The 23,134-nt window shown below is 50.2% G+C and overlaps 1 protein-coding gene across 3 annotated transcripts in view; it reads left to right on the forward strand.

The window, feature by feature from the left end:
• The window catches only part of c6h10orf67 (chromosome 6 C10orf67 homolog), a 411,757-nt gene that overhangs the window by 156,320 nt on the left and 232,303 nt on the right, over positions 1–23,134 (forward strand). For all 3 annotated transcript variants that reach the window (XM_072508488.1, XM_072508486.1, XM_072508485.1), the window contains one exon: positions 18,028–18,081. In XM_072508488.1, coding sequence (XP_072364589.1) covers positions 18,028–18,081 — 54 coding nt within the window. The remainder of the gene's footprint in view (positions 1–18,027; positions 18,082–23,134) is intronic.

Consider the following 23,134-nt stretch of genomic DNA (forward strand, 5'->3'; position numbering starts at 1 on the left):
AACCCAGACTCCTTATATGACCTCGCCTCTACCTGTACCCAAGCGGCCTCGAGATGACTACAGCACCCCAGCACCTTTTCTATGTTGGCCCCTAAAATAAATTTTTTTAAAAAAATAATCTTTATTGTCACAAGTAGGCTTAAATTAACACTGCAGTGAAGTTACTGTGAAAATCCCCTAGTCGCCACATTCCGGCACCTGTTCGGGTACACAGAGGGAGAATTCAGAATGTCCAATTCACCTAATGGCACGCCAGAGGAAACCCACGCAGACACGGGGAGAACGTGCAGACTCCCACAGACCGTGACCTAAGTGGGAATCGAACTGGGGACGCTGGCGCTGTGAAGCCACAGTGTTAACCATTGTGCGACCGTGCTGCCAAATTAGGAAGCGCAAAGCCTTGGACTGTCAGTCCCTCTGTTAAACTGTCCTACGAATTCTCAGAATCGTGCCCACCAAAATAAAAGATGTTATCAACCTGTTTACCCTCCAACAAAAAGGATTTAGGGAGGAAAACAGGAAGATGTTGAAAACCACCCAGAAACCATGGAAGCATATCCGACTTAACCTTACTCACCAGACTGGTGTAGTTCAATTTAAGGAGCTGTGCCCTGTTCAGGGTCACTCGGACACCTAAATACCTGAAGCTTGATCCGGCAAGACAAAAGTCAAAGGATTGGATTGGATTTTGTTTATTGTCATGTGTACCGAGGTAAAGTGAAAAATATTTTTCTGCGAGCAGCTCAACAGATCATTAAGTACATGAAAATAAAATAAAAGAAATACATAAAAGGACAACACAATGTACGCAATGTAACTGCATAACACCGGCATTGGGTGAAGCATACAGGGGTGTCGTGTTAATCAGATCAGTCCATAAGAGGGTTGTTTAGGAGTCTGGTAACAGCTGTTTTTGAATCTGTTCGTGCGTGTTCTCAGACTTTTGTATCTCCTGCCCGATCGAAGAAGTTGGAAGAGTGAGTAAGCCGGGTGGGAGGGGTCTTTGATTATGCTGCCTGCTTTCCCCAGGCAGCGGGAGGTGTAGATGGAGTCAACGGATGGGAGGCAGGTTTGTGTAATGGACTGGGCTGTGTTCACGACTCTGAAGTTTCATGCGGTCTTGGGCCGAGCAGTTTCCATACCAGGCTGTGATGCAGCCAGATAGGATGCTTTCTATGGTGCATCTGTAAAAATTGGTAAGAGTTAATGTGGACATGCCAAATTTCCTTAGTTTCCTGAGGAAGTTTAGGCGTTGTTGTGCTTTCTATGTGGTAGCGTCGACGTGGGTGGATCAGGACAGATTTTTGGAGCTGTGCACCCCTAGGAATTTGAAGCTGCTAACCATCTCCACTTCGGCCCCGTTGATGCTGACAGGGGTATGTACAGTACTTTGCTTCCTGAAGTCAATGACCCGCTCTTTAGATTTGCTGGCATTGAGGGATAGATTGTTGTCGCTGCACCACTCCACCAGGTTCTCTATTTCCCTCCTGTATTCTGACTCTTCGTTATTCGAGATCCGGCCCACTGTGGTTGTATTGTCAGCAAACCTGTAGATGGAGTTGGAACCAAATTTTGCCACGCCGTCGTATGTGTACAGGGAGTATAGTAGGGTGCTAAGTACGCAGCCTTGCGGGGCCCCGGTATTGAGGACTATTGTGGAGGAGGTGTTCATGTTTATTCTTACTGATTGCGGTCTGTGGGTCAGAAAGTAGAGGATTCAGTTGCAGTGTGAGGAGCCAAGTCCTAGGTTTTGGAGCTTTGATATGATCTTGGCTGGGATTATGGTGTTGAAGGTGGAGCTGTAGTCAATAAATAGGAGTCTGATGTAGGAGTCCTTGTTGTTAAGATGCTCTAGGGATGTGTTTAGGGCCAGAGAGATGGCATCTGCTGTGGACCGGTTGTGGCAGTATGGGAATTGCAGTGGATCAAGGCATTCTGGGAATATGGAGGTGATGCGCTTCATGACCAACCTCTCGAAGCACTTCATTGTGACTGAAGTCAGGGCCACCGAACGGTAGTCATTGAGGCACGTTGCCTGGTTCTTCTTCGGCACCGGTATGATGGTGGTCTTCTTGAAGCAGGTGGGGACGTCGGAGCGGAGTAGGGACAGGTTAAAGATGTCCACGAACACATCTGCCAGCTGGTCCACGCAGGCTCTGAGTGCACGACCAGGGATCCCGTCCAGACCCGTCGCCTTCTGAGGGTTCACTTTCAGGAAGGCCAATCTGACTTTGGAAGCTGTGATGGTGGGTATGGGTGTGTTGTGGGCTGCTGGGGCACTCGACAGCGGATCGTTGGTTTCCTGCTCGAACCGAGCATGAAATTCATTGACTTCATCGGAAAGGGTGCTCTGTTGCTGGAGATACTGCTCGGCTTCGCTTTGTACCTGGATTTCTTGGATAGGTCAGGGTCGCCTGACTTGAACACCTCAGACCTGTCTTCAGAAACCTGATTCCTATGATGGCGGAACTGACGTATGAGGGGAGATTGAGTCGGTTAAGATTGTATTCGTTGGAGTTCAGAAGAATGAGGGGGGGGAATCTCGTAGAAACTTACAACATTCTAACAGGGCTCGACAGGGTAGAAGGATGTTCCTGACGGTAGGGCTGTCCAGAACCAGGGATCACAGTCAAGGAGAAATTTCTTCACCCAGAGAGTGGTGAATTCGTTACCACAGGAAGTTGTTAAGGCCAAAACATTGTGGACGGAATTCTCCATTTATGATCACCCATTCCGTGTTTGGCTCTTGTATCCATTCCCTCACCCTCTCGGTGCTGGTAGTACTGTAGGTTTGGCAAGGCTAGACCGCTCACGGTTTTTCTCCTTTGCAATGTCGACTTGGGCATCGTCTGGTTCTTACTTTCCCACGCAAATGCTATAATCATTTTGTCCACTTTGTGGAAATAGGCCTTGGGGATGAAGGTCGGTATGAATCTCAACAAAAAGAGGAACCTCAGTAGTACATTCATTTTGATCACCTGCACTCTCCCCGCCAGGGAAAGCAGGAGTGCATCCCATCTCTGCAGGTCCTTTTTTACTTCCTCCGCCAGACTGGTCAGGCTCCACTTGTGGATCTGTATCCAGTCATGGTCTTTCTGGATCCACAAGTAGTAGAATTTGTTTTGGGCTAGTTTGAGTGGTAGTCCCCCCAGCTCTATCCCTCCCCCGTTCAGGTTCACCTGGAAAGTCTCGCTCTTGCCCAGGTTGAGGTGGTAGCTCGAGAAGGCTCCGAACACTCTCAGAAGCTGCATGATTGCTTTATATACCCGTCCAGCTCTTCGCATCTCGCAGAGCGATTGCTAATGGTTCAATTGCCAGGGCGAACAAGAGCGGGGAAAATGGACATCCCTGCCTTGTGCCTCTGTGTAGCTGGAAGTATTCAGAGCTGGTGGTGTTGGTCCGAACGTGCGCGTTGGGGGCACTGTACAAGAGTTTCACCAAGGAGGTGAATCCTGTCCCTAGCCCAAACTGCACCAGCACCTCGATGAGCTATTTCCATTTGACTCAGTCGAAGGCCTTTTCTGCATTCAGGGAGACGATCACCTCTGGTGTTCTCTCCCCAGAAGGGGTCATTATTACATTCAGTGGCTGCCTGACATTTACAGTTAGCTGCCTACCCTTGACAAAGGCATCTGGTCCTCTGCGATGCTGCTGTCGGTTTCCTACGCTGTTCCCTGCAAGCGACTATCTCCCCCGGGGGATCCCTGATCACCCCCCACCCCCCCCCTTAAGTCTTCTCTGCTCTCCTTCCCGGCTGACCCTCCCTCCTGACCCCCCCCGCCCCCCGAGGCTTGACCTGCCAGGTCCACCCTGCGCTTGGCCCTAGTCCACCCCTTCTCCTACTCTCCCTGGTGCCCCCTGACCTACGCTAGCTACGCTGACCCCTGCCCTTGGCACCTGACTGTCTCCCGCCCAAGTGCTCGGGCCCTTCCCCCACACACCAAGGACCCATTAACCTGATTGTATCTCCCCGTGCCCTTTCAAGTTCCTTAACCAGCCCCTAGCCCATCCCCCCATCAGAGGCCCCGATCTCCCACCACAAGATACCAAGTGCAGGGCCCCTCGCTCTCTCTCTCTCTCTCTCTCTCCCTCCCCCCCCCCCCCCCCCCCCCCCCCCCCCCGCCCCATTGCAATCTCCCAAAATCACCCTAAGCAGTGCGCCCTCCAGCCCCCGCTCTCTGTCCAGGCTGAAAACAATCTTAGATAAAACATTACAGTACAGGATACTTTAACAGACCGCCACCACACAAAAGCTGTGAGCCCAGAGTCCTTTCGTTGAAGTCCAGCTTCTTCTTTTAATAAAAGTCCATTCCTAGTCAAAGCAAGTTAGGTTAACAGACCGCCGCCACTGTAGAGCACTGAAAAAACTAAGTGCCCGTTAGTTCAAGTCCAGCTTCTTCGCTTTAATAAAGGCCCAAACCTATTCTGGTGTCTCGAAGTAGTGAGGGAGTTCCACAAACGTAACCCAAAGCTTCGCAGGATACAGCATTCCAAACCTCACCTGCTTTTTGTAGAGGGCTGCCTTTACCTTGATGAATCCTGCACGCCTCTTGGCCAGCTCTGTTCCCAAGTCCTGGTAGATGCGCACCTCGCAGTTCTCCCATCTGCTGCTCCTCTCCGCCTTGGCCCATCGCAGCACACGATCCCTGTCAGCAAGCCGGTGAAAACGAACCGCCAAGGCCCTCGGTCGGTCGCCCGTCCTGGGCTTCCTTGCGGGGGCTCTATGCGCCCCATCCAACTCCAGGGGTCGGGGGAAGGCCTCCGGTCCCATCAGCGCCCCGAGCATACCCATCACGTATGCGCCCGCATCCGATCCCTCACAGCCCTCGGGGAGGCCCACGATCCTCAGGTTCTGCCTCCTGACTCTATTCCCCAGCTCTTCAAGCTGCTCCTGCATCCTCTGGCGGGAGTTCAGCTCCTCCACCTCGTTCTCCAGCTCCGTTACCGTGTCCACCTGGGTGGAGGGCTTCACCTCGACCTCCCTTAGTGCCTTCTCTTGGATCGCCTGCGCCTCGACCATTCGGTCCATCACCGCCCTCATCGGGTCCAACGTGTCCCTCTTCAGTTCGGTGAAGCAGTTCCTAAAAAACTCCATCTGCTGCTCCCTTGGCCAGTGAGCCTCCGCTCCCTGGTCCCTGCCGTCCGCCATGCTTCGCCGCCCGGTCTGGGGTCCCCGCTGCTCCTGCTTCGACCTTTGCCGCTCCACTCGACCACTTCTGGTCCAACTGTCCATACCCCGGGGGGAAAACCTCTTCCCTTCGTCTCCTCCACCGATTCAGGTCGTCAGGTCCCGAAAAAATCCTGTGAAACAGGTCCGTTTGCCCATCGCGGGCGGGAGCGATCCGACCTGCGACCTACGTCCTTAAGGGCCCCACCGGAAGTCCCGGGTCCGTGCATTATTGACAGTGGGCGCATCATCCATTGACGATGCGTCGACAGGCTGGGAATCCCTCTGAGTGATGGGGTGGGGTGTGATCATAACACCCGTGCCGGCAATCAGGGGCGTATGGACTCTTACGGCCCGTGGGGTCAGTCGTAGCACTGGCTGACCTCTGTTTAGTTTTCTGCTTGGCCTGCCGGCAGGATGGATGCCCTCTCTCCCCCTCTGCGCTGTCAGCCATGGTGGCAACAGGCATCAGCTGGGCCTCTCCTGACAGGGGCGCAGTGTAGGTGTAATGGAGAGAGAGTGGGCCAGCAGCCGTGGTGGCGAGGCAGTTGCGATTAATGTGCCCCACCGCCTTACATGCATGGCACCGCATGCCCTCCACAGACCAGAAGATTCTAAAGATCTCCCCTTGGTGGGGGTCCTCGAAGCCCCAATCCACAACCTCCTCCCGGGCCAGGTGGATACAAATCTGGTGCTAGAAGGAGTAGACATGCCTCAAGGGGATGTCCTTGAGGCCGAGCGCAAGTGGTGCAACCACTTGCGGACTTAATATCGCCCACTAGGTGGAGGTGGGGGAGGAGGAGTTCTATGGGGAGGTGTGGTAGTATGTATTAGGGGTCATGTGGGACTGGAAACCCTAATGTCATTGGCTGACAGATCCCGGGTCCTGGTTGGCCGTTGACCTCTAGCTCCGCCCTGAAGGCGGAGTATAAGAAGCCGGAGTCCTCCCCCGCAGGCCATTCTACTATCGAGCTGCGGGGGAACAGACACGCTTAATAAAGCCTCATCGACTTCACTCTATTCGTCTCACGGAGTCTTTGTGCGCTACAATTTATTAAGCGTGCCTAAAAAGGACGATGGAGCTCAGGATCATCCCGGAATGCCTGAGAATCAGCCCCCACGCAGTGAACGCGGCAGCAGCCTTCAAGCACTGGCAGACTTGTTTCGAGGCCTACCTCAGAACGGCCACCGGCCAGGTCACAGAAGACCAAAAACTACAGGTCCTGCACTCGAGGGTGAGCACGGACATTTTCTCCCTCATCGAAGACGCGGAGGATTTCCAGACGGCGTTCACAGCACTGAAAAGTCTCTATGTCCGCCCAGTTAACCAAATCTACGCTCGCTACCAGCTCGCGACGAGACGGTAAGGTCCCGGAGAATCGATGGACGAATTCTATGCCGCGCTGCTGATTTTGGGACGAGCCTGCAGCTGCCCTTCGGTGAACGCAAATGAACACACGGACATGTTAATGCGCGATGCTTTTGTGGCAGGTATGAATTCCTCCCAAATCCGCCAAAGACTTCTAGAAAGAGAGTCGCTAGGACTCTCAGAGGTCCGGGCCCTAGCAGCCTCCTTAGACGTGGCCGCGCGTAATACCCGCGCCTACGGCCCCGACCGCGCGGCAGCCCATTGGGCTCCGTATGTACCCGTCGCGACAAACCCAACCCCACCTGGACACCCCACAGGCTAGCGCGGTCCAAACGCCAAGTCGCACCGGGGGCGCCCGCTGCTATTTCTGTGGCCAGGCGAAACATCCCCGGCAGCGCTGCCCGGCCCGCGCAGCAATCTGCAAGAGCTGCGGGAAAAAGGGCCATTTCGCGGTTGTGTGCCGGTCCCGCGAGGTCGCCGCTGTCCCGGGAGAACAGGGAGCCCTGCAAGCCGTTTACGCTCCCAGCGCCCCATGTACGACCCGCAGGCACAGCCGCTCTGGGTCCCGACCACCGCGGTCCCGGGAGAACAGGGAGCCCTGCACGCCGCTTACGCTCCCCAACCCCCACCCCCCCCCGTCCCCATGTATGACCCGCCGGCGCTTCCACTTTGGGTCCCGACCACCGCTCTCCCCGGAGAAGAGGGAGTTCTGCGCGTCTCTAACGCCCCCCAAACCCCCCCCCCCGCGCCCCACGTCTGACCCGCCGGCGCTACCAACTTGGGTCCCGACCACCGCTGTCCCCAGAGATGAGGGAGCCCCGCGCGGTCCTAACGCTCCCCAACCCCCCCAGCGCCCCATGTGCGACCCGCAGACGCCGCCATTTTGGGTCCCGGCCACCACGAGGGGAGGAAGGGTGCCGCCATCTTGGACCACCCCAGACCTGTATGACGCGTGGGGGCAGCCATTTTGTTCATCCCCGACGCCATCTTGGACGGCAACAACGGACCCCACTCCACTACTACAACCACGTCTCGCTTCAATTACGCTCGATCAAGCTCGGCCCCGGACACTCCAGACGACGACGACAACGGTGCTAATAAACGGCCGCGAGACACCTTGCCTAGTCGACTCCGGGAGCACGGAGAGCTTTATCCACCCCGACACGGTAAGACGCTGTTCCTTGACCACCTATCCCAGCGCACAAAAGATTTCCCTAGCTGCAGGATCCCACTCCGTACAGATCCAAGGTTTCTGCATAGTTACCCTAACGGTGCAGGGGAGGGAGTTCAAAAACTACAAACTAAACGTCCTTCCCCAACTCTGCGCCCCCACTTTACTGGGATTAGATTTCCAGTGCAATCTACAGAGCCTTACGTTCAAATTCGGCGGCCCAATACCCCCACTCACTATCTGCGGCCTCGCAACCCTCAAGGTGCAACCCCCGTCCTTGTTTGCGAACCTCACCCCGGATTGCAAACCCGTCGCCACTAGGAGCAGACGGTACAGCGCCCAGGACCGGACCTTCATTCGGTCCGAAGTCCAGCGGCTACTAAAGGAAGGCATAATCCAGGCCAGCAATAGTCCCTGGAGAGCACAGGTGGTAGTAGTGAAGACAGGGGAGAAACAAAGGATGGTCATAGACTATAGCCAGACCATCAACAGGTACACACAACTAGACACGTACCTTCTCCCCCGCATATCCGACATGGTCAATCGGATTGCCCAATATAAAGTCTTCTCCACCGTGGACCTCAAGTCCGCCTACCATCAGCTCCCCATCCGCCCAAGTGACCGCAAGTACACAGCCTTCGAGGCAGACGGGCGATTATACCATTTCCTAAGGGTCCCATTTGGCGTCACAAACTGGGTCTCGGTCTTCCAACGGGAGATGGACCGAATGGTTGATCAACATGGGTTGCGGGCCACGTTCCCGTATCTCGACAATGTAACCATCTGCGGCCACGACCAGCAGGACCACGACGCCAACCTCCAAAAATTCCTCCAGACCGCCAAAGCCTTGAACCTCACGTACAACGAGGACAAGTGCGTTTTTAGCACCAACCGGCTAGCCATTCTGGGCTACGTAGTGCGCAATGGGATAATAGGCCCCGACCCCGAACGTATGCGCGCCCTCATGGAATTTCCCCTCCCGCACTGCTCAAAAGCCCTGAAACGCTGCCTGGGGTTTTTTTCATACTACGCCCAGTGGGTCCCCCAGTACGCAGACAAGGCCCGCCCCCTAATACAGACCACGACCTTCCCTCTGTCGACAGAGGCTTGCCAGGCCTTCAGCCGCATCAAAGCGGATATTGCAAAGGCCACGATGCGCGCCATCGACGAGTCCCTCCCCTTCCAGGTCGAGAGCGACGCCTCCGACGTAGCTCTAGCGGCCACCCTTAACCAAGCGGGCAGACCCGTGGCCTTTTTCTCCCGGACCCTCCACGCCTCAGAAATCCGTCACTCCTCAGTGGAAAAGGAAGCCCAAGCCATAGTGGAAGCTGTGCGACATTGGAGGCATTACCTGGCCGGCAGGAGATTCACTCTCCTCACCGACCAACGGTCGGTAGCCTTCATGTTCGCTAATGCACTGCGGGGCAAAATCAAAAACGACAAGATCTTAAGGCGGAGGATCGAGCTCTCCACCTTCAACTACGAGATTTTGTATCGTCCCGGAAAGCTGAACGAGCCGTCCGATGCCCTATCCCGTGGCACAGTGCCAACGCACAAATTAACCGCCTCCAAACCCTCCACGAGGACCTCTGCCACCCGGGGGTCACTCGGTTTTACCACTTTATCAAGTCCCGCAACCTCCCATACTCTTTAGAGGAGGTCCGTACAGTCACAAGGGACTGCCACATCTGCGCGGAATGCAAACCGCATTTTTTCAGGCCGGATGGTGCGCACCTGATTAAGGCTTCCCGCCCCTTTGAACGCCTTAGTCTCGATTTCAAAGGGCCCCTCCCCTCCACCGACCGCAACACATACTTTCTTAATGTGGTGGACGAATACTCCCGCTTCCCATTCGCCATTCCCTGCTGTGACATGACCGCGGCCACAGTCATTAAAGCCCTGAACACCATCTTCACACTGTTCGGTTGCCCCGCATACGCCCACAGCGACAGGGAGGTCCTCTTTCATGAGTGACGAGCTGCGCCAGTTCCTGCTCAGCAAGGGCATAGCCTCAAGCAGGACGACCAGCTACAACCCCCGGGGGAACGGGCAAGTAGAGAGGGAGAACGGCACGGTCTGGAAGACCGTCCTACTGGCCCTACGGTCCAGGGACCTCCCAGTTTCACGGTGGCAGGAGGTCCTCCCGGACGCTCTCCACTCCATCCGGTCGCTATTATGTACGAGCACTAATCAAACGCCTCATGAGCGTCTCCTTGTCTTCCCTAGGAGGTCCTCCTCTGGAACGTCGCTGTCGACCTGGCTGGCGGCCCCAGGACCCATCTTGCTCCGAAAGCATGTGCGGGCACACAAGGCGGACCCGTTGGTCGAAAGGGTTCACCTCCTCCACGCGAACCCGCAGTACGCTTACGTGGAGTACCCCGACGGCCGACAGGACACGGTCTCCCTGCGGGATCTGGCGCCCGCCGGCAACACACACACCCCCCCGACACCATTCACCCAACCCCCCCCTTCCTGCCACCGCCGCACCCCGCAACCGCCCCCTTCCCAGGAGGATCGGTTCCCCTCCCCTCAGGCCCGACCAAGAATAAAGCCCAAGCTGAAACCGTAAGGCTCCCGGAGACGACAACACCGGTACAAGCACCACCACCACCACCGGGGCCGAGGCGATCGACACGGACGACCAGACCGCCCGACCGACTCGTGGCGTCGATCTAAATCAATATATGGACTTTTCACAAGAACATTTTGCTTTTTCTCCCGATATCTTCTGTAAATAGTTGAAACAGGACAAAATTGTACAATACTGTATTGCCATGTGAATGTTTTCCTCCCAGGACCAGCCCTGTAAACCCTTACCACCATACGAACCATCACCCCGCCGGGTTCATTTTGACAAGGGGTGAATGTGGTAGTATGTATTAGGGGTCATGTGGGACTGGAAGCCCTAATGTCATTGGCTGACAGATCCCGGGTCCTGGTTGGCCGTTGACCTCTAGCTCCGCCCTGAAGGCAGAGTATAAGAAGCCGGAGTCCTCCCCCGCAGGCCATTCCACTATCGAGCTGCGGGGGAACAGACACGCTTAATAAAGCCTCATCGACTTCACTCTATTCGTCTCACGGAGTCTTTGTGCGCTACAGGAGGTAGGGCAGGATATTAGACAAGATGACTCGTTCAGCGGTGCCCTCCAATGGGTCCACTGCCTCGTGGGCCCCACCCATCGTGAGCCCATTTTCCAGGACCAGGTGGACCACTTGCTTGGCCAGAGGAAAAACATGGGGCAGAATTCTGCGCCCCCCCCCCCCCCGACGGCGACATCACGTTTGGCGATAAGGCGGAGAATCCGTTTTCGCGCACAAAATAGAGACCGACGCCGGTTTCGCTATTCTCCGCCCCCCCCACAAAATCGGCGTATTCGGGGAGTACGCCGCGCTGAGTATCCAAAGCCTCAGGCCATTGCCTGAGGCCCGGCCCGCAATTCTCCCATCCCCAACCGACCGAATTCCCGACGGCATGGTTCTAACATGCTCCTACCATTCGGGAACCTCGCGTGGCGGCTGCGGACTCAGTCCGGGGCCACCACAGTCGGAGGAGGGTCGAACGGATTGCAGGCGGGGCTTCATTTGGGACTGGGGGCTATGTGTGTGGGCGGTCCGGGACGGGCGAGTATCCAATGTGGGGCACTATTTTGGCGGTCCAGGTCCACGGGCTGAGTCCTCCATGGAGCACGGTGAGGCTGCTGGAGGCCGCCGCCGTGCGCATGCGCGGCCTCTGAACCGGATGTGCGGCGGCCGTATCTGCAGCTAGAGCTGCGAGTTTTACGACGGCTGCCTGCTAGTCCCCTGCAAGCTGGTGAATCTGTGGCCTTTTGACGCCAGTTTTCCTGCCGTAAAAGACCACAGTTTTCACAACAGTGTGGGAATATAGTCCCAAAACAGAGAATCCAGCCCATGGTCTTCCTGTACATGCGGGAATGGGAAAAGGGAGAGAGAAATGCAGAGGGAGCAGAAGACGGAAAAGGCATAAGAGGGTGGGGCATCATGAGTAGACAAGTGCCAGTGGAACAGAAACTCCTGTGCAGTTGGAGGGTGGGAGGATAGGTAGCCAAACTCTTAGTCCGAGAGGGCCCAGTAAACCCAGTCCAGTTCTCCAAGTCCCGTTCTCACCCAGGGACGTGCACACTGATGGTAAGAGAAGAAGTAAAGGGGACTCCCTCCTTACTGAGAATCAGTTGGTGGGCGGGAGGAGCCAGGCAGGGTCTTCAGTCCAGGAGGAGAAATAAAGTCACCAAACCCTCCTCTTCCTGTGGTGTTGCTTGTGTCCAAGTTCTCCTGCCTCACTTTCTTTCCACAGGCAGGGACGCCTCCAGTCTGTGGGTCCTTAGGCCTCTGTAGATTGTAATTCGCAGTCCCAGCCTCTTGTTCCTGCCTTAGTATTGCAGTCAGCAGGCACTTCTGAGCAATCAGGCAGTTCTCAAACACATTCCTAGGCCAAGCCCAGTTCCAGGGCCTCACCTGGAGACCCGATTCTCTCCTTCCCTTTTCCTCTCCACTGAGCAGCAATCACAGAAAAGGAAGGGAATCAGCAGCAAACAAAGTCTTGGCTACAGCAACCTCCAGGAATCTGCAACACCGGCAGGAGCAAGCAGCAAACACAACCGCAGCAGGGAAGTGCTCTCACAACCAACAAGCGAATTCCTCATTTGAAATAGCCTTCAGCTGTGAAGCTAGAGGCTGCTTACAGTCAAAGAGAGTGCAACTGAATTTCAGGATAGAAGCCACAGCAGGGCTCTGTCCTTGAAGTGTAGTTGCCCCTGTTATGGATCTTCATAATACTTAAAGATGGCTTGAAGGCCTCACTGATCCAAAGCTCTTCATCCCCAGGCCCAAGGGCGACCTCCGATCTAGAACGCTTCAGCCTCCTGGCCAAACCCAACCTCACTGAGGGTCCCTGGGGCAGCAGCTCTGGTGCTCTTGAGTTGCACGCTGGAAAATGGAAATGGCTACTCACTTACGCTCAGTAGCCATTGCACCAGCTTCACGTTTTAAAAAAGGCGAAACGGCGCCCTCGTGATTTCCCACTGGGATATCCGGTAATTCCCGGGAGGTCGCTGCATTCGACTTCAATCTTGTTAATGAGATTGAAATGAATGTAAACGTGGGTTGGATTGGATTTGTTTATTGTCACGTGTCCGAGGTACAGTGAAAAGTATTTTTCTGCGAGTGCTCAAACAGATAATTTTGCACATAAAAAGAAAAGAAAATACATGATAGGGCAACATTACATTCCTCATAGGGAATGTAAATGAGGGTTAATGATATTCTCGCCATTTTTGGGCGTGATCCGGAACTTACCATTGGGAGCGGTCGGGTGAATCGGCAAATGGTTTGCGGTGGACATGAATCTCTATTTTGGCCTTTCTCGCTATTCACTCAGTGCGCCCGGATCCGCACCAGGCACAACGCGGTGGTTGAATCACGCTCCGAGTTGGGCTGCATTGCTTGAATCTCACCCAGCCTGAGTCAAGAAGGTTGGACGAGACAGGTGCTTAAGCTCAAGCAAGTCGATACAGAGTGGTAATCCACAACTGATTGCCATTCCAAGCAAATAATAGTCCAAAGGCAATGGATAGTTATGGGGACTTTAATCTTCATAATGATCATACCAATCAAATTGACAAAGGCAGTCTGGAAGATAAATTTGTTAAATGCTTCCATGACAGTTTCCTGGAGCAATATGTTGTGGAACCAACTCGGGATAAATCTGTTTTCGATCCAAAATTGGGCAATAAAGCAGGGTTAAATAGCAAAAGATCCACTAGAGGATAGTGATCATAATACAACTGAATTCTCCGTAAAGTTTAAAAACAACATATTCCAATCACAAACAAGAATCTTAAATTTTAACAAAACCAGTTATAGAAATATGAGGAGAGAGCTGGTAAGATTAAATAAATAAAATATACGGCATAAATAATCAGTGGGAAATATTTAAAGAAACAATTCAAATAGTTCAACAAAATTACATTTAATTGAAAAGCAAAAGCTCAGCAAGAAAGATACATCTGTGGCTTATTTAGGATATTCAAGATTATTTTAGATTTAACAAAGAGAGTATTAATGTTTGCAAAGAATAGAGGTAAGTCTGAGATCTGAGTGCCTTTTGGAAACAGGAAAGGGCACCAAAAAGTTGCCGAAAAAATAAAATGAGTGCAAGTTAGCCAGGGATATAAAAACTGAATGTAAAAGTATATAAAAACGAAGAGAGTAGCTAAAGTAAACGTGAATTCCTCAGAAGCAGTCACAAGAGAAATTATCATGGGCAGAAGTGGCAGAGAGATTGAATAAATACTGTGTGTCTCTCTTTACTATAGAAGCCACAAGTTATCTATCAGAAATAGGAGATAACCTAAGGATTTATAAGAGTGAGGAAATTGAGGTAATTAATATCAGAGAAAAAGAACTGGAGAAACTAATATCTGACAAATCACCAAGATCTGGTGGCCTCCATCCTTGGATTTTAAAAGAGGTTGCTGCAGAGATAGTGGATGTTCTGGCTATGGTTCCTCAAACTTCTCTCGATTCTGGAATGGTCCCTGCAGATTTGAAGTTAGCAAATATAATACCACTATGCAAGGAAGGAAGGAGAGAGAAAACAACGGCCTGGCGATAAATGCTGGAATCTATTATGAAGGAGATCGTAACCATGCAATAGATTGATCAAGTCCTGGCACCTCTTCCAGCTTAATTGGCTGGCTGCCACGTGATCACCTTCAGTCGACCACATCAGTCCTAAACAGCAATGCCATCTACTTCGGAGTCCACCATTGGGACCCACATTATTGACATTAAGTTCTGCCTGTAGTGTGGAACTAAAGATACAAGTCCAGGTAGGTGTGTCAGCTTCCATTCCCCAAAGTAAATTGGTGAATCATTGTGCTTAATGATGGTCCAGCAGCTTTCATAATCGTTTATTTTTGCTGGTCGCAGCCTGCCGGATTTACTGTATTAACTTTCACTACTTTCTAGGATGGAATTTGAATTCAATATCTCTGAATTGCTAATATAACGTACTACAATATTTGAATATTGTGACTGTAAATAATGGTAGGAAACAATCTTTTCTGGCTGAATAAGCTGAGATGATTCTATATTTATTTCATGAAGTTCACCTATGGTGTTTTCACACTTCAAATTGCAGAATCTACAGAGTGGTATGTGGTGCAGTGCTGGTCAAGGGACAATGTGGATTTTTTAGGAAATCACTGAGCAGGAACCAATGTATATCACTGTTGGGACTCATATTTTTCTCTTCTAGTAAGAATCATTAGTCGGGTTGGCGGGAGGTGTCAAAAATACAACTTTAATGTTAGTTGCTCACTGGTATACACATGAATAAGAACTGAATCAAAACTTAGAAACAAAATATCAAACAATACATAATAAGATCTAGCACATGGCAAAAAGGATAAGTACAAAATAAATCACCATACACAACAAACAGGTAGATGATTCAAGAATCCAGAAACAAAGAACCTCGACCATGAGGTCCTACTTTTTTTTTTTGAAAAATATTTTATTGAGGCATTTATATTATAAATTTTAACAGAATAAACAACTACACTCCAAGAAAACAAAATCAAAACCTAGCCAACATGGCTTACATAAACAACACCACAACAACAATTCCCTACCAACCTACCCCCCACCTTACTGCTGTAGGGCAGCACGGTAGCATGGTGGTTAGCACAATTGCTTCACAGCTCCAGGGTCCCAGGTTCGATTCCCGGCTTGGGTCACTGTCTGTGCGGAGTCTGCACGTTCTCCCCGTGTGTGCGTGGGTTTCCTCCGGGTGCTCCGGTTTCCTCCCACAGTCCAAAGATGTGCAGGTTAGGTGGATTGGCCATGCTAAATTGCCCTGAGTGTTCAAAATTGCCCTTAATGTTGGGTGGGGTTACTGGGTTATGGGGATAGGGTGGAGGTGTGGGCTTGGGTAGGGTGCTCTTTCAAAGAGCCGGTGCAGACTCAATGGGCCGAATGGCCTCCTTCTGCACTGTTAATTCTACGATCTATGATCTAATTCTATGATCTTACACAAATCCCCATACCGCTCCTTTTTAATAATAATAATAATCACTTATTGTCACAAGTTGGCTTCAATGAAGTTACTGTGAAAAGTCCCTAGTCGCCACATTCCGGCGCCTGTTCGGGGAGGCTGGGAATTGAACCCGCGCTGCTGATCCTGTCCTGCATTACAAGCCTGCTGTCTTAGCCCACTGTGCTAAACCAGCCCCTTTACTCCCCCCCTCCTCAACTTAGTCCTTTCCAAAGAAGTCGATAAATGGTTGCCACCTCCGGGCAGACCCTAGCATTGAGCCCCTCAGGGTGAACTTAATCTTCTCAAGCCTGAGAAACCCAGCCACCTCATTAACCCACACCCCCGACTTCTGGGGTTCCGAGTCCCTCCATGCTAACCAGTTCCATCCACGGGCTACCAGGGAGGCAAAGGCCAAGACATCGTCCCCCCTTGCCCACTGGACTTCCGGGTCTTCTGACACCAAAAATCGCCACCTCTGGACTCGGGACCATCCTTACCTTTAATACCTCCAACATGACATCGGTAAACTCCTGCCAGAATCCCCCAACTTCTGGATATGATTTGTGGGCCCACCCACACACCACCTACACTTATCCTCCACCCTTTCAAAAAACCTGCTCATCCAAGCCACAGTCATATGTACTCTGTTTACCACCTTAAATTGTATAAGGCTAAGCCTGGCACACAATGACGATGCATTGACTCTCCTCAGGGCGTCCTCCCATAACCCATCCTCCAACACCCAACCCAACTCTTCATCCCACTTCCGCTTCACGTCGCCTATCAGGGCTCTCTCCCAGTCCATCAGCTCATTGTAGTGTTCCGATACCTTCCCTCCCCCACTCCCGCTTTTGACACTACCTTATCCTATAGCCCCATGGGCAGCAGTTACAGGAAGGAGTCCATCAGCTCCTTATAGATTTCCGATACCTTCCCCTTCCCCACTCCCACTTTCGACACTACCTTATCCTGTAGCCCCTGGGGTGGCAGGTACGGGAAGGAAGATCCCACTTTTAAGGAAATTCTTATCTCTTGTTTACCCCTCATTTACTTTCATTGGCTTCTAATTCGCAGCTGTGACCTCCCCGTTTGTTCAAATGAATGTCTGTTACTTAGAGGAAAACATTTTATAAAAATGTATTTTATTACAAATATGTATCAAAGCAGATTACAGCCAATAAACACCCCAGGAAACATACTTCCCAACAATCAACTATACAGTCTGTACAAATTTTCCCCCCTTTTTCACCCCCCCCCCCCACCCCCCTGCAATGAATAGCTCCTCAAACACGGTCACAAACACCCCCTACCTTTTCTCAAACTCCCCTGCTGAGCCCCTTAACTCATACTTTATCTTCTCTGACCGCAGGAATTAGTACAGGTCACCCAACCAAGCCGCTACCCCCTGTTGCGATGCTGTCCGCCGCTCCAGCAAAATACGCTGCCGTGCAATCAGAGAGGCAAAGGCCACGACATCGGCATTCTTCCTCTCCATGAGCTCCGGCTTCTCTTAAACCCCAAATATCACCACCAAAGGGTCCGGTTCCACATCCTACTCCATTACGCAAACATTCCCGCCCAGAATTTTCCCAATTGTTCGCAACCCCAAAACATGTGTGCATGATTCACTAGCCCCCGCCCACACCTCACACTCATCTGCTACCCCCTGAAAGAACCAACTCCTTCTCTCACAAGTCATATGCACCCTGTGCACCACCTTAAACTGTATCAGGCTCATCCTTGCACAAGAGGGGGTCCCGTTTACCCTTCGCAGTGCTTCATTCCATACTCCCCAATTGATCTCCCCTCCCAACTCCGTTTCCCATTTCTCCTTGATCTTCAGCACCCACTCACCTCCCTGCGTCCCCAGCCACTTGTAAGAGGATAATTTGTTAATCAAACATTGGACATTAATTAAGATTGACTGCTGCCTATCAAAACAAGCTTAGTTTCTGGGTGCGCAGTCTTAGGAAAAATACTGGATATGTTTTCTCACACCTGCCATGTTTCTCAGCTTGGCAGTGGCCTAGCAAAAATTGATTAGTCAATTACACGGATAAGAATCCGTTTTCAGTACTGATACAATGGAATACAATGGTTAATTCATTATATGAAAAAATGACTGGGTTCCCACAGTCAAGACATTTTTAATATTTTGCCTCTTAGATATTTGTGTTCAACTAGCCCCTATATGAATAAAACTATGAATAAAACCAGACTCCAGCAAGCACTTGACAAATTCTGTTCTTTTTTCCTATTGACAGTTGGAAGCACAGAAATTAAAAATGGAAAGTATATTAACTGCTGCAAAGGTAAAGGTAAGTGGGCCACTACCAACAAATCTGATTTTCCAAACAATTAGGTATGTGTTGTCATGAACAGAACAATATCTGGATTAGGGGCGGTACGGTGGTGCAATGGTTAGCATGGCGCCGAGGACCCAGGTTTGATCCTGGCCCTGGGTCACTGTCTTTGTGGAGTTTGTACATTCTCCCTTTGTCTGCATGAGTCTCACTCCCACAGCCCAAAGATGTGCAGGATAGGTAGATTGGCCACGCTAAATTGCCCCTTAATTGGAAAAAAATAATTGGGTACTCTAAATTTATTTTTTTTAGATCTGGATTAGCCAGCAGAAAGACACCATTATTTCAAATGAGTACATTTTTATCTGGAAGATGGTGGTGCATTGACAAATCTGGCACTGAAGAATTTAAGAAGAACCCATAACAGAAAAAAACCATCCCCATATGGAACAAATGGTCACTATGCAAGATTCAATGCTTTATTTCTTGTATAATTACTGGTAGCATTAATCAGAGGAATTGGAGCGCACCAGTCTTTTTACTGCAGCACTATTAGTAGCCTGTTTTTATCAGTCATGCTATGTAAATGAAGAGCATGAAATACTTATTCCACATAGTCTCTTACTCTTGGTAGTCATTTAATTTGTATAAGTTTAGACAAACTGCTTAAAACTGACAAAAAGAATAGGATCAGATGATAAGATTTTCCTCGACTGAGCAGTCTCCTTGTACATCAACGATGGAGTCGTGTTGAGTTGGACCATCTTGTATTACTAAAAAAACAGATAATACAATGGGGGAAATTAATAGTTAACAAATCGGAAGGCAAGGAATAGAGAGGAGTTTGATATAAAAGTTAAAAGATGTAATCTATCCACACCCAATTTGTTTTAATGAAATCTGTTGTAGTTCCATATAATCTTCTAATTTTGTTACTATACTTATTATAGTGGCAGCTATGAAGTGGTAGAATGTTTAAATATAGCAATTAAGCAAGCAAGTAACAGAAGAAGGCAACTCACCATCAACTTCTGAAAGGCAACTAGCAATGGGCAATAAATGCTGGCCGAACCATTGCCGCCCACATCCCACAAATGAATTTTACAAAAGAGACTGAAGTGGGTGCAACAACTTTCTGCCATATTGCTGACAATGGGGGTCACAATGACATGCAAAGGGGCAAGGAGGTGGATGAAGATGAAGAACAATTGAAGGCAGAGGGAAGACCAAAGGGAGGGGAGCAGGACCCTGGCAGGGCTGCATGAAAAGCTCACGAAGAAGTCAAAGGTAAACATTGTTTACTGAAAGGAATGGATGAAGGTTCCAGATGCAGCGGGTAGAGGTCTTAGTGTGGCATGGGCATCTCTCAAGTGATGGTCTCAGGGGGAGGTTCATTGAATCAAGGAACAGACTTCTTCTTGAGGCTACTAACCTTTTTCCTCTGAGTTGCTGACATCCTGCACGGTCTGGAGGAGACAAGTGGGCTGGAAAGAGTGACATCAGTGTGCTGGACTGGTATTTAAATATGGCGACAGGACCATCAGCTCAGGACGGGGCGGACAAATCAGCTGCCTGCCTGCCAGGAGAGTCAGGGGAACTCACTTATGCATATTTAATGAGCTTCCAAGCACAGAATCGAGCATGGAATCCTCCTATTCTGGTCGGCTGGACAGGTGCCACTAGAGCCACCTGCCTCAGTTTCAAAATGGGAGAGTTCCACCCAGAATGGTTTCAATGGGGTATTTTCATTTTCACATAGATTGCGATCCTGCCTCCTGACCAGCAGTGCCCACCCACACTATCTACATGGCATTGCGATAAGCAGGCTTGCTTATGGTCAGAAAAGTATCAGATTTCTTGACTGTGTTCGGGATCGTTTTCTGCAACAGTATTTCATAGAATCAACAATGGGGCAGGCCATATTAGATTTAGTAATCACTTAGTTAACAGCTTTACGATTGACATTTATTCAACAGTGATCATGATATGATGAATTTCCAAGAATAGCTTGCGCGAGAGAAAGGGCTGAATTTTCACTTTTTTTTAAAGTCCTTCCTGGGCTGGCTGGGCCAGAATTTATTGTCGATCGCTAATTGTCCTTGAACTGAGTGGCTTATCAGACCATTTGAGTCAGTCACATTGCTATGGATCTGGGGTCACATGTATGCCAGACCGAGTAAGGACAGCAGATTTCCTTCTCTGAAGGAATGCACCACATGGGTGTTAATGACCGTCGACAATGGTTTCATGATCATCATTGGACTTTAAATTCAAGATTTTTTATTGAATTCAAATTTCACCATCTACCATGGTGGAATTTGAACTTTGAATTATTAGGCCAATGACAATACCACTACTTCACCGCCTCCCTCGCCTCCCCTAATTAGCCAGCTGAGAATCAGGAATTGACCAATTTCCAGATGTTGCGATCCTGCCTCCTGATCAGCAGTGCCCATCCACACTATCTACATGGCATTGTGTCAGGGATAGACTGAAGTTGTGGCCACTGCCTCCTGCGCCAGCGCAGAGGTGCATTTGGTGGTGAGAATGGTTTTGGTTGTGGAGGTGGGACTGTTAAAAGACCCTTCACTGCTGTCATCTGGATGGTGCAATAGTTAACGGAAGTTGTTTGAGGAACACATCATTAAAGTTCTAACAGCTGGCTGAACTATGAGCAATTATTGTCATTGCTGAAGTCATTGCCAGCTAATAATAGGTTACCCTTCTGAAAGTTGGCTCAGTATGAGGGGACCTTCAGTAAACACCCTACCCATTATATATCCATTACTGTCATGATCTGCTGGCTGAGAACACACACCTCTGAGGAGTCTCTACCTGAGCCTTCACAGCCCACCTCAGGGGCTACTCCCTGCACTCAAACCTCAACTCCACAGCTCCTCACGCAACCCATCTTTCTATTACCTCAACAAAGTTTTCAAGACACTGCGCACTCCTCTGGTTACCCCTAGCATTATTGCATATCTACCTCTCAAGCTCTGGCCCCTTAGAATTTTGTGGAACAATGCCAACACTTGTCACCCAGGCACTTGGCCCCACACATTCGTACAGCAATAGTATAGTCACCAAGCCTGTGCATGGAGGACCCATCACTAATATATCAGACTATAAAACACCATCCCTTCATTATCATGTCATTCTACCAAGCTAATGATGTACCAGACACATGAACAAGACTCGTACTGATCCATGTACTTCCTCCATTCCAATGCCAGGATGCCTGAATCAGGAAAAAGCAAGGAGGGCTGGGATACTCCAGTTCCATGCTTCAACAACTGCTACCTTAATATCCTGATCCAGTTGGTCAGAAGCAGGAGGGGCATACCCCTCTTGGCAGGCAGCAAGATGTACCCCATCATTACCAAGAGGATGTGGATGCAGGTCAGGCAGATCAACGCCTTGGGCGAACACCGGCCAACCTCGATGCAGTGCCACAAGCAGTTCAGTGACCTGCTACACTCTGGCAAGTTGCATGAGACTTTCAACTACTCTGTGTCCACCATTGGATTGAAGCATGCAATATGCAAAATATCTTGGGTACACAAGGTGCATGCTGCCCCTCAACTTTGGAAGTGTGTACCCAAATCTCTAAGGCAAAGACCAGTGCAAATAGGTAAGGCTGCTAAACAGAAGTTACTATTTCAAATAGCTGGAGAAAATGTCCTTCTTCGTGTAGATGAGAACCATCTTTTCCCCTCTTCCTATTGTACTTGCATGAGCAACCGACTGGAATATTCTACAGAGATCAACAGCAGAGCCCTGAAAGGCACCTTGAAGAAGTTGAGAGCCACAGTGACCTTCAGTTCTAATGGCAGGGCCTATCAATCGTGAGACCATAAGACATAGGAGCAGAATTAGGCCATTTGGCCCATCAGGTCTGCTCAGCTATTCAATCATGGCTGATGTGTTTCTCATCCCTATTCCCCTGCCTTCTCCCATAACCCCTGATCCCCTTATTAATCGAGAACTATCTATCTCTGTGTTAAAGACACTCAGTAGTTCTCACGGCTGCTCATCATTTACGAGGTCACATAGGCTGTCCTGCACAGCTGAAATCTCCTCCGCCAATGGCATTGACATCTCCAGGTAGATAAGCCTGTTTTGCAGAGTATTCACTGTTCCTTCTGCTCATCAGTGCTGGTTGCTGAGGTTGTGCCTCTTTCTGCTTGGGGACTCTTCCTCAAGGTACATGAGACTGCTGCTGAAGCTGTTCTGCCTGAATAATCTGCAGATTTGAGGGAGATACATCCATGCCTAGTGGCAGTATAGATTACTCAAGCGTAGCTGAATTGACTGATGCCCTGTTGGATGGCAGATTCCTAGGCTCTTTATGTTCAGGCACCACACCCATGCCCCCCCCACCCCCCATCCCTTGATGCCAATTCAGAACCTTCCTGGCTTTCCTGATTTGAGGTACTGCAAAGGTTTTCAATCTTTTCCACACTTCTGAGGAGCCTTCTGTTGTGTTCCATCTGCACTGAGCTGGAGTGGTTTATAAAGACTTCCAAAGTCTACACGACGCCTTCAAATGCCAAAGTGGCCACGTCACCAATCTTCACTACGATGCCCCTGACGCCCTTCGCTGTACATTTCAGATCACAACTCTTCCCTATTCCTTCACTGGAGCTAGAAATGGGGAAGGAATTTGGGATGCCTGTATTTTTTCCTGCCCAACATGAGTCAGGCCCACATCAAGAAAGGAAAATTTAGCCCAAAGACCCTAGATTCGAGTAAGGCTAACTTCAATGCAATGAGATGTAGACTGTTCACAGTAAATCAAGCAAATCTGCTTATGGGTTAAACAATGGAAGATCAGTGGGGGGTGTTGAAAAAGAACTTAATGCGATACAGGACCAGTTTATACCCTTGAGGAGCAAGAGCTTGACTTACCAAAAAAAAAACAAGCACGGAAGATAGAAGGGGTAAGGGACAACTTAAAGCTAGAAGAAAAAGCATACAAAAATGCAAAAACTAGCACGCCAACGGGGAGGGATACGAAGAATGACAAGAGGTTATAAAACAGATAATAAAAGCTATAAAAAGGGAATAT

This window comes from Scyliorhinus torazame, chromosome 6 (assembly GCF_047496885.1).
Source record: "Scyliorhinus torazame isolate Kashiwa2021f chromosome 6, sScyTor2.1, whole genome shotgun sequence".
Classification (NCBI taxonomy): domain Eukaryota; kingdom Metazoa; phylum Chordata; class Chondrichthyes; order Carcharhiniformes; family Scyliorhinidae; genus Scyliorhinus; species Scyliorhinus torazame.